Source organism: Neoarius graeffei, chromosome 5 (genome assembly GCF_027579695.1).
Source record: "Neoarius graeffei isolate fNeoGra1 chromosome 5, fNeoGra1.pri, whole genome shotgun sequence".
Classification (NCBI taxonomy): domain Eukaryota; kingdom Metazoa; phylum Chordata; class Actinopteri; order Siluriformes; family Ariidae; genus Neoarius; species Neoarius graeffei.
In genome coordinates, this window is record NC_083573.1 from 83,140,940 (window position 1) to 83,156,424 (window position 15,485).

Here is a 15,485-nt window from a genome sequence, read left to right on the forward strand (position 1 = left end):
ATTGACAGAGAAGAAGCAGTTTTCGTGTAATGTGGACAACACCGGATGGACGACAGGCAACACATGATGGCATAAGCTCATTGCCTGTCAGCCAGATGATGGCGTAGCTCACTCTGGCCCCATGAGAAATCAAATCTGGGTAGAAGTTCTATGCACCCTAGGTACCCCTACCTTCATGCCAAAAAGAATAAAAATCGGTGAAGAATTGGAGAAGAAGCGATTTGTGTGGAAACTGCTTGTTAGGGCTTAATTACTCCGTGTCTTTATTATTAATTGCAATTATGCAAATTTGGGTAGAAGCCATATGGACCCCAGGCAGACCTACCTTCCTGCCAAAAAGAATAAAAATCGGTGAAGAATTAAGAGAGAAGAAGCAATTTTCGTGAAATATGGACAATACCCGACGGACGGACAACGAACAACACATGATGGCATAAGCTTATCGCCTGTCGACCGGATGAGCTAACAACTGTGCACAGGGGACTCCAGAGTGGCACAACAGAACAACTCTCACTTTATCATTGGGTGATCGGACGTTTGAATCCCAAAGATGTCACAGCCATCCATGGCTGGGAGTCCAAGAGAGCAGAATTGGCCGTGCTCTCAGGGTGGGAGGGATTAAGTTGCTGTGTCCTCTGTCAATCTCGGCAACACTAAGCAATCATGTGCATCTGTGAGTTTGTGTATACGGAAGATAGTGGTTAGCACTTTCCTCTGAGCTGCCCTGTGATATCTCATGAGCAGAAATTTGAAAACATGAGGCGGCTTCAGGCCGGCGAGGGCCTTTCTGTGCGGAGTTTGCATGTTCTCCCCGTGTCCGCGTGGGTTTCCTCCGGGTGCTCCGGTTTCCCCCACAGTCCAAAGACATGCAGGTTAGGTTAACTGGTGACTCTAAATTGAGCGTAGGTGTGAATGTGAGTGTGAATGGTTGTCTGTGTCTATGTGTCAGCCCTGTGATGACCTGGCGACTTGTCCAGGGTGTACCCCGCCTTTCGCCTGTAGTCAGCTGGGATAGGCTCCAGCTTGCCTGCGACCCTGTAGAAGGATAAAGCGGCTAGAGATAATGAGATGAGAATGAGATGAGGCAGCTTCACGTGTTTCAGCGGAGGCATACGCTGGCATTCTTCGGCCCTGGTTGTGTGATAAGAGAGCGCTAAATAGAGATGGAGAAATGGGATAAAAATCCTAACAGGCTGTGTACAGCACATGCTTTTAGGCTCCAAAATGACCACACTGTTAACTGTTACCTGTTGTTTCAGTGGTGAGAAGCGGGAATTACTATTTGTTCGAGACGGACAGTGAAGAAGAAGAGGAAGAAGAGGAGAAAAAAGAGGAAGAACCACCGAAGAAATCTGCATTTCAAGTTAGCCATATGACACTTTTTATGAATTTAATTTGCCCTGTATATATTGACCATGCAAAGTCAATAATCTAACTCTTGTGGCCCTATAGCACCGAGATCTTGCAGACATTTTGTTTTTTCTGCATTTAACAATGTTTCTTTATTTGTCAGACCACTAACTGCTAACTTCCTGTGTGGAAGTTTAGAACCGCCATAGTAAAGACTACACACCATGTCCTTACTAACTCCGTCCCTGCTCTGTCCTGCTTCTAGAGAGCTACGGTATCTGAATGTTTGTCTCTGCTTTGCTGGCTTTATCTAAGTCTGTCATTATGCTCCCCAAAACTACACTGCAGTATGCAATCAGGGCAGCCAAGGTACTTCCACGAGGCCTAATATATCTCTCTTTGCCCTCCATTTTCTTCTACTGTGCCTTTGTTCTGTGCATGATGTTTCTTTCCCTCTTTGGTCCAACCCAGCCTGTGTGCTTCATTGCACACTGTATTTTCCTGACACTTGCTTTTAGTCCTGTGCATTCAGGAAAACCAGAGTGTGGTCTGAGCCTGAACGGTGAGGCATTGAGGAATGTCTCACAGCTTCGTATGTCTGTTTTCCAGGCAGCTATGAAGAGCCATATGGTCAGTTTTGCATGTGAACGAAATGCAGTGCAATATGTTTTAATGTAGGATGCACGAGAAGCAGGGCTACTTTTCAGTGGAGACTCGGGTTTTGTGTTGGTTGATGTTGAGGCTGTGTTTTTTCTCCAAAGTCAATTAAAAATTGTCACATCTGGGTTAAAACACACCCCGAGCCTTGTTTTACACATTGCGTCTTCCTAGTGGTCAAACTGTTCTTGCATACTTGACAAGAGATCACAAAAATAATCTGGATCATGAATTCCAAACACGAACCAATCGAATCTGTTCCCTCACCTCTTCATGCCTGTCTTTGGCATTGTTCTGTCTATTCAGTTCGTGTATCATGCATGGATCACTGACTCCAAAACAGCCATGAAGGAACGCAGCAAAGAGAGGCGGCATTTCTGGCAGAGATACACAGAGGGACGCAAAACCAAGAAAGACCAGCGGGAGGGTATGTGAAAGATCAATTCCAGATATTTTATTCAGAACAAAGAGAAGAACTGGCTAGCCCAGAGTGATTCAGTTTATCATGTCCACGCTTGCTGCAATCATTCTTCGCTCTTCTCTGTAGCGCTGTTTCAACCTATAACGCCATGTTTTGATCAGGGATGAGAATTTTGTCTGTCTCTCTATATGAGGAACTTAAAACAAGTCTCAAGTCTTTAAATGGGAGCCATGCTGTGTCCAGTCCTGAATGCGGCCAACTCCATATTGGCACGCTTCCTTTCAGATCTAGGCGTTTTCAGCAGGGGGTATTGAGAGATGAAGACCAGCATGTTGCATTTGCTATGGTCAATTCATCCCATATAATGGCTGGACATGGGAGAGGAGAAACTCAGTCAGCCAAGAACTTCAAGCTCAAATGTGCCAGATAGTTATTCAAAATGTTGAAAAGACTGGGCCTGTTAGGATTACAGCAACATATTTAGAAGACATCCTTATTTGTCACATATATATTACAGTATAGTGGAATTCTATTCTTCACATATTCCAGCTGGGGTCAGAGCACAGCATCAGCCATGATACGATGCCCCCAAAGCGGATTGGGTTAAGGGCCTTGCTCAAGGGCCCTACATCCTACACTGGCAACCTAGCAATGTTGTGGTTTTCACTCCCAACCTTCTGATCAGTAATCCAAAGCCTTTAATTATTGAGCCACCATTAACCCTTAGTAGACTGCTTAAAGAAATAAATAGATTAACACGTCTTTTCTGAACTGTGTCATGCACCAATAAGAACTCAAGAACTTTTCAGCATATACCATATAGGGACAAGTCAAAGTTTTAAGTGATTCCTTATTAGGAATTTTTCTTTATCTTATCCAGAATGTTGAGGTTGACGTATTTAGCTATAGGGTTCATTCGGACAATGGAAACACACAGAAAAAATGCTGCAGTCATCATCAAAAAGTCCTGTGTACAGTAAGAGTGTGACGCAGTGGCACTGTCTGGATCTGGTGGCTCCAAATAATCGTATCTGCATCTGCATTCAATTTTTAACCCGGAGTGGGCATGGCCTAAAACAAAAGCATTATTTATTTATTTTTTTTAAATACAGATGTGGACGGGACTGTTTTGTAATCCCGGTAATTCAGGTCTGCGATATTATCTAGCAAGATCTCTTTCCCAATCAGGATGTAACCTCTAGTTTGTACTAGATGGCATGTGAACTTTCCTTTTCAGCTTTCTAAGAAAAAAAAAAACAGCAGCTGTATTTGTTTTTGTTTAAAACACATCATCTGTTCATTCTAACTTATGTACACTTGAAAGTTATTCCATGAAATCAAGTATATGAGCTGACAGCCTCATATATATAGGTGATAGATATAGGTGCGGAGCGCCAAGTTTGCTATAAGCCATGTACGACGAGATTGAGTGGAATAACTGTTTTATTCTATCTACAGTCACTGGATTTTGAGAAACAGAGCTTTTTTTTTGCAAATTCGATAAATAAAAACGTTATACAAAACATCCGGCAAAATCATTTCTGTTTAGAATGTAAACAAACTGGCGAAATGACAGCAATTTGTGAAAAATGCGATAATTCTTGAAAAATTAAAAAGATACGTTCTTGCCATCAAATACTATTATTCCATATCTGTGAAGATTCTCAATCATCCAGGTCATAGTAAACTGTGGGTGGTAGAAATGGGCAACTGGACTTGCTTGAAGATTCTTGAAAACGTTTCACCTCTCATCCAAAAGGCTTCCTCAGTTCTGTCTGACTAATAGGGATACTCCCTATTAGTCAGACAGAACTGAGGAAGCCTTTTGGACGAGAGGTGAAACGTTTTCAAGAATCTTCAAGCAAGTCCAGTTGCCCATTTCTACCACCCACAGTTTATTATTCCATATGTGTTGCTTTTTTTGGGGGGGGAGGGTCTTCTTCTTCTTCTTTAGGGTTTTTTTGGTGGTTGGCAAACCAACTTAAAGGTGCATTACTGCCACCGACTGGGCTAGAGTGTGGAACAGGAGATACTGGGGTGGGAAAAAAAATCTATATTCTTTTAGCTATTTCTGTTTCTTTTAAATACGTGATAATTTTTAGGGTTTTGTTTTCGAGTAGTTTTTATTTCCTCTTCCATTGGTTCAGCAACACGCTCCACCATTTTGTTTTTCTCCACTCATGGTATTCGAGCTGATAGCCTTGTAGTAGAGTAGCCAATCAGAGCGAGCGATTGCTCAAATCCAGTGAATGTGGATATAATAATTGTACATATTCACTTACATCCCTAGTGTAGTGATACTTCACAGTCTTTCCTGAGAATAGTTCACACTTAACTTGTAACTCAATGATGTTCATGTATCGTCAGTTGAAACTAGGAAAATGAAGAAAAAATCTGATGCCTTTATACAACCCCGATTCCAAAAAAGTTGGGACAAAGTACAAATTGTAAATAAAAACAGAATGCAATAATTTACAAATCTCAAAAACTGATATTGTATTCACAATAGAACAGAGACAACATATCAAATGTCGAAAGTGAGACATTTTGAAATTTCATGCCAAATATTGGCTCATTTGAAATTTCATGACCGCAACACATCTCAAAAAAGTTGGGACAGGGGCAATAAGAGGCTGGAAAAGTTAAAGGTACAAAAAAGGAACAGCTGGAGAACCAAATTGCAACTCATTAGGTCAATTGGCAATAGGTCATTAACATGACTGGGTATAAAAAGAGCATCTTGGAGTGGCAGCGGCTCTCAGAAGTAAAGATGGGAAGAGGATCACCAATCCCCCTAATTCTGCGCCGACAAATAGTGGAGCAATATCAGAAAGGAGTTCGACAGTGTAAAATTGCAAAGAGTTTGAACATATCATCATCTACAGTGCATAATATCATCAAAAGATTCAGAGAATCTGGAAGAATCTCTGTGCGTAAGGGTCAAGGCCGGAAAACCATACTGGGTGCCCGTGATCTTCGGGCCCTTAGACGGCACTGCATCACATACAGGCATGCTTCTGTACTGGAAATCACAAAATGGGCTCAGGAATACAGAGGACATTATCTGTGAACACAATTCACCGTGCCATCCGCCGTTGCCAGCTAAAACTCTATAGTTCAAAGAAGAAGCCGTATCTAAATATGATCCAGAAGCGCAGACGTCTTCTCTGGGCCAAGGCTCATTTAAAATGGACTGTGGCAAAGTGGAAAACTGTTCTGTGGTCAGACGAATCAAAATTTGAAGTTCTTTATGGAAATCAGGGACGCCGTGTCATTCGGACTAAAGAGGAGAAGGACGACCCAAGTTGTTATCAGCGCTCAGTTCAGAAGCCTGCATCTCTGATGGTATGGGGTTGCATTAGTGCGTGTGGCATGGGCAGCTTACACATCTGGAAAGACACCATCAATGCTGAAAGGTATATCCAGGTTCTAGAGCAACATATGCTCCCATCCAGATGACGTCTCTTTCAGGGAAGACCTTGCATTTTCCAACATGACAATGCCAAACCACATACTGCAGCAATTACAGCATCATGGCTGCGTAGAAGAAGGGTCCGGGTACTGAACTGGCCAGCCTGCAGTCCAGATCTTTCACCCATAGAAAACATTTGCCGCATCATAAAACGGAAGATACGACAAAAAAGACCTAAGACAGTTGAGCAACTAGAATCCTACATTAGACAAGAATGGGTTAACATTCCTATCCCTAAACTTGAGCAACTTGTCTCCCCAGTCCCCAGACGTTTACAGACTGTTGTAAAGAGAAAAGGGGATGTCTCACAGTGGGAAACATGGCCTTGTCCCAACTTTTTTGAGATTTGTTGTTGTCATAAAATTTAAAAATCACCTAATTTTTCTCTTTAAATGATACATTTTCTCAGTTTAAACATTTGATATGTCATCTATGTTCTATTCTGAATAAAATATGGAATTTTGAAACTTCCACATCATTGCATTCCGTTTTTATTTACAATTTGTACTTTGTCCCAACTTTTTTGGAATTGGGGTTGTAAATCAACTCGTAGTTTTGCCTGAAAACTACTAAAAACTAGTGTCTAACACTATACCAGCGACAGCATCAATTACAGTATCAAGACATTAAACATTATATTTAATAATGGTTTTCTAATCTTAGGGTTTAGTGATATTAGTAGCTGAGATGTTTTGCCTCTCTTCAGCAGCTCATGTAGCCATTGAGGTGGGAGATCAGGTGGAGGACACAGTCGAAGAAGAGAGATCAGATGGGCCAGGTACATCATCGTTGTCTTAAACTGCACTTACAGCCACGAGCTTTTGGTTAAACTCTACACATTAACATTACATCAGACAAGAGTTATACGCAGTGCATTTATATTCTTTCTATATCTGTACAGTTTCTATTGTTTGTTGACTCACGGCTTTCCTCTACACTTCTAGACAACATCCTGAAGCGTGTGTTTAACATAGTGAAGTTTTCCTGGGTACTCTTCCTGGCATTATTGGACAGTTTCACAGCCTGGCTCAACTCAATGTGCCAGGAATACATTGACATCTCTACTGTTCTGCGCACTGAACGCTGTATGCTCACACACGAGGTCAAAAAGGTACTGGTGCAGCCAAAGAAACAGCCTTACCAAACATGACTAATGCCACCAGAGCTGGAAAACATGATGATGTACAGTACTGTGCAAAAGTCTTAGGCAGGCTTTTTTTTTTTATAAAAACTTTGTTATAAATTTCTGTTTTAGACTTCTACATTATCGAGTCAGTACAAAAACATTTTAGAGTCCAAATGTTCGTTTTCCAGCACAACATTAAATGTTACAGAAAAAAGAGTTTGTATCTGAGCAGCATATTACCTAAAAGACCACTTTTCAGATTAAAAAAAGAAAACATAATGAAGGCTGCTGGGTTTTGGTGCAAAATTAAGAAGCAAGTGTGACAGTCAAAGTGTCCAGAAGAACTGTGGCTGGCTCTGTAAGATGCTCAGTAAAACCTACAGCTCATTTCCGCATAAAACTGCACTCATTGGACCGGAGACTACTAATCTTTTTTTTTTTTAAAAGCAAAGGGTCGTCTCACACCAAATATTGACTTTGTTTCATTTATTATGGCTTACTGCTGTTTAAAGTTTTTTTTTTTTATTTTGAAGCATTTAATTTCATTATTTTTAAGCCATTTTTGGCCGACAGCATTTCTTTACATGTGCTTAAGACTTTTGCACAGTACTGTATCACTGCTCTGTTGAATTCTTGAATCTAATTGGTCAGAATGTTTTATTTTCTATAACAGCAACTCTGACAATAGTTCTAGCTGTAAAGTCCGTATTAATGCACTCATTTACATTTGGACTTAAGGGATTTAAAATACGGGCGGCACGGTGGTGTAGTGGTTAGCACTGTCGCCTCACAGCAAGAAGGTCCGGGTTCGAGCCCTGTGGCCGGCGAGGGCCTTTCTGTGCGGAGTTTGCATGTTCTCCCCGTGTCTGCGTGGGTTTCCTCCGGGTGCTTCAGTTTCCCCCACAGTCCGAAGACATGCAGGTTAGGTTAACTGGTGACTCTAAATTGACCGTAGGTGTGAATGTGAGTGTGAATGGTTGTCTGTGTCTATGTGTCAGTCCTGTGATGACCTGGCGACTTGTCCAGGGTGTACCCCGCCTTTCGCCCGTAGTCAGCTGGGATAGGCTCCAGCTTGCCTGCGACCCTGTAGAACAGGATAAGCGGCTATGGATAATGGATGAATTTAAAATGTTTGTAATCATTGATATGGTGAATCTTTCTCCAAAGTGATATTACTGTAAGACTGGATGCACCAATGAGTCCTGGGACCTTAAAGAATTAACTTGTGGACTTTCAGTCATTATCAGACTAAATCTAGATACAAGCTATGAGCTTTGTGCCTCTTTAACTTGGCATTTACTTAGAGTACTGAGACTTGTTCCTCTATTGTAGAAACAAATGAGTTGTCAGTCTTCAGTCTGAATGAGTATAAAATTTTCTCATAGCCTGTGGGAGGACATGCTACAACTGGCAAAATTGCATCATCTGGCAACACAGCTTCTCCCTGCGAGAGTAAAGGAGATGGTATGGAGATGTTTATTGAGTATTTTTGGAATGACTCTCCAATATCAGTGCTAAATCTGTAGCCTTCAGGGTCGAGGGCTTTACACGCTGTAGTTTCTTGGTGTAAAACAAAACAAAAAACATCAAGCTGCTTTTTGGTTTTATTGATTTCAATAAAGGCTGTTCAGGGAAAGACTGTTTATAGCTGCTATAACATATCTGATAACAGGAACTAACTCATTCTTTGGACATTCCACAACATTAAACATAGCTAAAAATTCATAAAACATACAATGTGCTGTTCTTTAATTAATAGAAAATTGGAAATGCTGGTAAGGCACTGCAGAATAAGAGGAATTAAACACTTCAGGGTGTGCCGTTATTGAAAAATAATCAACTTCATGGTGGTAACAGTAACTCTGCTATGCATCAAGCCACATCACGCCACCTTGTTTGTCATTATTTTCCAATAAAAGCATTGTTGTTGTCCTGTTTTATACCTTACACTTAAGTTATTCCACGAAATCGAGTTGTACATGAGCTGATAACCGATGAGGCACGTAGCGCTGAGTTGGCTATAAGCCATGTATGATGAGGTTGAGTGGAATAACTGTTTTATTCTATCCACAGTCACTGGATTTTGAGAAACAGAGCATTTTTATTTTTATTTTTTGCAAATTCGATAAATAAAAACGGGTGGCACGGTGGTGTAGTGGTTAGCGCTGTCGCCTCACAGCAAGAAGGTCCGGGTTCGAGCCCCGTGGCCGGCGAAGGCCTTTCTGTGCGGAGTTTGCATGTTCTCCCCGTGTCCGCGTGGGTTTCCTCCGGGTGCTCCGGTTTCCCCCACAGTCCAAAGACATGCAGGTTAGGTTAACTGGTGACTCTAAATTGACCGTAGGTGTGAATGTGAGTGTGAATGGTTGTCTGTGTCTGTGTGTCAGCCCTGTGATGACCTGGCGACTTGTCCAGGGTGTACCCCGCCTTTCGCCCGTAGTCAGCTGGGATAGGCTCCAGCTTGCCTGCGACCCTGTAGAACAGGATAAAGTGGCTAGAGATAATGAGATGATATATATGTTCTTACGATCAAATACTTTTATTCCATATTTTGTTACTTTTTTGTATTTTTGGGGATTTTGTTTTCAAGTAGAATTTTTATTTCATCCTCGGTTGGTTCAGCAACACGCTCTACCATTTTGTTTTTCTCTACTCACGGTATATGAGCTGGTAGTCTAGTAGTACAGTAGCCAATCAGTGCACACGGTTGCTCATATCCAGTGAATGTGGATAGAATAAAACAGATTATTTATCAACTGCTATTACTTATTCAGCAAGTACAGTCAAGCATTTGGATGAACTTGCTGTAAAACCATATGCTGAAATAGGATCCAGTGTGTGATACTAAAATGTTTTTCTCTAATGTGTGCAGGGAAACACTCCATCACGAGGGATCATACACACGTATTACCAGCAGCAGCTGTGCAGACCTTTATCCTCTGAGACGGCTGTGCAGGGAGCAGAGAGACTGCAGGTTCAGCGTGGATCTGACTCAGCACAGCATCAGGACAGAGAGGACGAGAGCATGAACTCTGTTCCCAATAAAGACAGTCTGACCAGGTACATCATCACTAAGTACTTCTCAGGACACTCACAATTAAACCATGCAATGCTCCCTTCACTTTTTGTTTCACTGGATTTCATAAGAAACCACTGTTTTGTGTTGTTGGGATTTTTTACGCCGCATTTTTTTTCCAGACTTGGGGAGGAATGTATTTAATCCATTTAGATTAAGACTGTAAAGTACAAAAATGAGTGAAGTGAAGGATTCCTTATACTCTGAAAGTACAGTAGGTTTCTCCTTTAGCCTTCAGACAATTAAGATCCTGCAGGTAGTCCACACCATAGACATATAAACATAGACGCCGCATTGAGCTGGTGGCCCCGTTGCTGGGATACGTCAGAGTGTCCGCCATATTGGATGTGGCAAATCTTCCCCGTAAACCAATGCAAGTAAATGGACTGAACTTCATAAAGCCCCTTTCTACAATAATATTTAACTCGATGCCTTTTATTCACCCATTAAGACACACACGTATATATTTGGGAAACAGGCATCAAAACAACATCTCATCTCATTATCTCTAGCCGCTTTATCCTTCTACAGGGTCGCAGGCAAGCTGGAGCCTATCCCAGCTGACTACGGGCGAAAGGCAGGGTACACCCTGGACAAGTTGCCAGGTCATCACAGGGCTGACACATAGACACAGACAACCATTCACACTCACGGTCAATTTAGAGTCACCAGTTAACCTAACCTGCATGTCTTTGGACTGTGGGGGAAACCGGAGCACCCAGAGGAAACCCACGCGGACACGGGGAGAACATGCAAACTCCGCACAGAAAGGCCCTCGCCGGCCCCGGGGCTCGAACCCAGGACCCGAACCCAGGACCTTCTTGCTGTGAGGCGACAGCGCTAACCACTACACCACCGTGCCACCCTCAAAACAACATATATAACTTTTAATGTGATGGTTATAAATAGTGTGCGAAATACCCTGTACACTGCAAACTAGCGACAGATACGTGATAGATAGCTCAGGTAAGCTAATCAGTCAGCATACCGTAGCAAGCCACCAAAACCTGAGGCCACAATAACCAACCTACAAGACTGAATATGATAAATGATGGAAATAGTGGAAAAACTGGAAATAGTGAATGAAAATAAAAATGTACTATTTTATTTATTGAGTCACCACACAGACCTACTCTCGCTGAATAAAGTGAGCTGAATGACCGCCAAACTGAGTTCGGCCAGGTTCTAACGTCATACCAAAACAAAATACATCACTGATTCCTTCACATTCAGAAAGGTTAAAAACATTCATCATACGTTCAAAAACGTTCATCATAGTGTGGCACTGTATTCTCTAATTCTCACTGCTTATAACTATACACCTACCCGGTGGAGATGAGCTGGGAAACTGAAGACTGAAGGAACAGTATTGAAAAGTATTTTTCCAGTCTCGCCTGTGAAAGGTAATCCCATGTGATCTCGTTTGGACGGTAAACCTGTTGGTACAGTTAAACGCAGCACATGAATGAGGCATCTTTATTCTCGGCTACTGTCTAGACGCTACACCAGAGACGTTGAAGAATCTCCACTTTGCCACATCCAATATGGCGGCGAGGATGACGTATGATTCTACAGTATGCAGAATGCGGCGTCTATGTTTATATGTCTATGGTCCTCACAGCTTTTCTGTTGACAGACCACTTTAGCCACATTTCTACACACTTTATACTCAGATTTACCTCCAGGGAAACTGTTCAGTGTTGTATTGAATACAAAAAAGCTTTCATTTTAATCCTAAGCCCAGTGTTCTGTAGGAACCGACAAAAACAGGGCTCGAAAGCTTGTGTTATGCTCAAATGACCCAATTATCCAAAGTGTTTTCATGACAAGATGAGAGTTTTCCAAAATAGAGACAGGACAAGTTTGGAAAGAATGCATGCTTGTTGGTTCTACCCATTATTAGCTCATCCGGCTGATAGGCGATGAGCTTATGCCATCATGTGTTGTCCGTCTGTCTGGCGTCGTCCACATTTCATGAAAATTGCTTCTTCTCTCTCAATCCTTTACTGATTTTTATTCTTTTTGGCAGGAAGGTCGGTCTGCCTGGGGTGCATATAGCTTCTACCCAAATTTGCATAATTGCAATTAATAATGAAGATATGGAGTAATTAAGTCCTAACAAGCAGTTTCTACACAAATCGCTTCTTCTCCCTCAGTTCTTCACCGATTTTGATTCTTTCTGGCATGAAGGTAGGGGTACTCATGAACAATATAACTTCTACTCAGATTTGCTTAATTACAATTAGTAATGAAGTTATGGACTAATTAAGCCTTAATGAGCAGTTCAAGAAAAATCACTTCTTCTCGGTCAATTCCTCGCCATTTTGGATTCTTTCTGGTAAATAGGTCGGTATTCCTAGGGTGTATATAGCGTCTATATATAGTGTATATAGCTTGCAACATTTATTGCGCAAGGTGGCCCACTTTAGATCATTCCTTCTGGACTAGACGAGGCCAGAGTGAGCTACGCCGTCATTGACAGTGTTGTTATTTTTTAAGTTCACTTGTTGCAGATTTATAGTTTGTTGTTTGAAGCATCTTTGAGAAATTTCCAGCTCTTCAGCAGATTTTGGCTCTCATTTGCTTCTGTTTCTGCAAATCCCAGAAGCCTCCATGTTTTGTTTTGTTTTTTCTCAACATGCCATTCATTATAAACCATTAATGTGGCTTCAGTGATGTATGACTTCTGTTCACATTTAACCTCTGAGGAGTCTTAATGACTATACCAACTGTGTTAAACAGTAAAACCTGAAATGAAATCTTGTAAGCACCTGAGTTTCTGTGTGACCCTGCTGAATCCTTTAGACAGTGTCCTACATCAGCTATGATCATGCAACCTATCCATCCATTATCTGTAGCCGTTTAACCTGTACAGGGTCGCAGGCAAGCTGGAGCCTATCCCAGCTGACTATGGACGAAGGCGGGGTACACCCTGGACAAGTCGCCAGGTCATCACAGGGCTGACACATAGACACAGACAACCATTCACACTCATATTCACACCTACGGTCAATTTAGAGCCACCAGTTAGCCTAACTTGCATGTCTTTGGACTGTGGGGGAAACCGGAGCACCCGGAGGAAACCCACGCGGACACGGGGAGAACATGCAAACTCCGCACAGAAAGGCCCCCGTTGGCCGCTGGGCTCAAACCTTAGGACCTTCTTGCTGTGAGGCACCAGCGCTAACCACTACACCACCGTGCCGCCCCATGCAACCTGCAATCACAAAAAAAAAATCCCTGTTATTGTGAGAAGCCATGTGTGTGTTTTTGTTTGCAGTATGTACACTGAGTCCACAATGGCGTACAGTCAATCCACACTGGAGTCCAGCGAGACCGGTGCGGACCACGTACTCAGGACGAGTGAGAGACATCGACCCAAACTGCGCCGCCTGCAGGGAGTGGAGCTCTCTTCTTCCTCTTCTTCATCATCTGCGGAGAGTTCAGCCAGTGCTGCAGTCAGGTAGCAGTTAAAAAATGTCAACAAATTAAAATTCAGAACTCTAAAAGTGTTTTTGAAGTGTTTTAATCAAATCACACTTCTAATGGATCCCATATGCTTCTATTTTGTCTCGTGTTTCAATCCACACGGTCTCACTGAGCAATCTGAACAAATACAGGACAAGAAATAAAGTGGCTTTAACACAAGACGCAGCTGACTGTTAGACACTGGGATTTTTTTGTCGTCTAAATGAAACACACATTATAATGTGGGTGGTTTCTGTTGCACAGTGGTGACAGACAGATGATATTTCCAAAGATGTTTCCAAAGCTCTCTGATTAATCTGGAATCTACTGGAACTCTGTGTGGGATCAGCAGCACATGATTGATATATTGATCTATTAACGTTAAGTTGCCTCTGTCATGTTTAAATAGATGTAAATGCTCACCAGTATTTAGAAATGCTTCTCTGTAGTGTCCCAAGTGTGTAATACTTCACACAGTGGACACCTAATAGTCACCTAATGGACACTTACAGTGTCTTGCAAAAGTATTTATCTCCCTTGGTGTTTGTCCTGTTTTGTTGCATTACAAGCTGGAATTAAAATGGCTTTTTGGAGGGTTAACACCATTTGATTTACACAACATGCCTACCACTTTAAGCCGTACACTCCACAAAGCGAAGCTTTCTGGAAGAGTGGCCAGAAAAAAGCCATTTCTTAAAGAAAAAATAAGAAAACACATTTGGAGTTTGCCCAACAGCATGTGGCAGACTCCCCAAACACATGAAAGAAGATTCTCTGGTCAAATGAGACTAAAATTTATCTTTTTGGCCATCATGGGAAATACCATGCATGTTGGCGCAAACCCAACACCCTGAGAACACCATTTCTACAGTGAAGCATGGTGGTGGCAACATCATGCTGTGGGGATATTTTTCATCTGCAGGGACAGGAAAGCTGGTCAGGACTGAAGGAAAGATGGATGGCACTAAATACAGGGCAATTCTGGAGGAAAACCTGTTTGAGTCGGCCAGAGGTTTGAGACTGGGACGAAGGTTTACTAAAGCTTCACTGGAGTGGTTTAAAGGGAAACATTTAAATGTCTTAGAATGGCCTAATCAAAGCCCAGACCTCAATCCAATTGAGAATCTGTGACATAACTTGAAGATTGCTGTACACCAACACAACCCATCTAACTTGAAGGAGTTGGAGCAGTTTTGCCTTGAGGAATGGGCAAAAATCCCAGTGGCTAGATGTGCTAAGCTAATCGAGACATACCCCAAGAGACTTGCAGCTGTAATTGCAGCAAAAGGTGGCTCTACAAAGTATTGACTTTGGGGGGTGAATACCTACACTGTAAAAAAAAAAAAAGTTACGCCAACTTAAAAATTCAAGGCAACTTACTGCACAGGATTTTTGAGTTTATGTGACAGCTAAGATTTTTAAGTTTTGAAGAAAGTTGTGCCAACTTATACTTTTGGTCTTCGTATTCACACAAACTTAATTTTTTTCAGTTTTACATGATAAGAATTCAACTTTAAATGAACAGTCCACCGTACTTCCATAATGAAATATGCTCTTATCTGAATTGAGACGAGCTGCACCGTACCTATCCGAGCTTTGCGCGACCTCCCAGTCAGTCAGACGCAGTCAGACGCGCTGTCACTCCTGTTAGCAATGTAGCTAGGCTCAGCATGGCCAATGGTATTTTTTGGGGCTGTAGTTAGATGCGACCAAACTCTTCCGCGTTTTTCCTGTTTACGTAGGTTTATATGACCAGTGATATGAAACAAGTTCAGTTACACAAATTGAAACGTAGCGATTTTCTATGCTATGGAAAGTCTGCACTATAATGACAGGCGTACTAACACCTTCTGCGCGCTTCGGCAGCGCATTGATATCTGAGCTCCGTATCAATGCGCTGCCGAAGCGCACAGAAGGT

At 42.1% G+C, this 15,485-nt stretch overlaps 1 protein-coding gene across 5 annotated transcripts in view; it reads left to right on the forward strand.

The window, feature by feature from the left end:
• The window catches only part of LOC132887095 (piezo-type mechanosensitive ion channel component 2), a 345,950-nt gene that overhangs the window by 296,950 nt on the left and 33,515 nt on the right, over positions 1–15,485 (forward strand). For 3 of the 5 annotated variants that reach the window (XM_060922465.1, XM_060922468.1, XM_060922469.1), the window contains 6 exons: positions 1,260–1,363; positions 2,314–2,434; positions 6,607–6,678; positions 6,845–7,011; positions 9,896–10,083; positions 13,380–13,562. In XM_060922465.1, the coding sequence (XP_060778448.1) occupies positions 1,260–1,363; positions 2,314–2,434; positions 6,607–6,678; positions 6,845–7,011; positions 9,896–10,083; positions 13,380–13,562 (835 nt within the window). The remainder of the gene's footprint in view (positions 1–1,259; positions 1,364–2,313; positions 2,435–6,606; positions 6,679–6,844; positions 7,012–9,895; positions 10,084–13,379; positions 13,563–15,485) is intronic. The other 2 variants (XM_060922467.1, XM_060922466.1) reach the window with 2 other exon arrangements.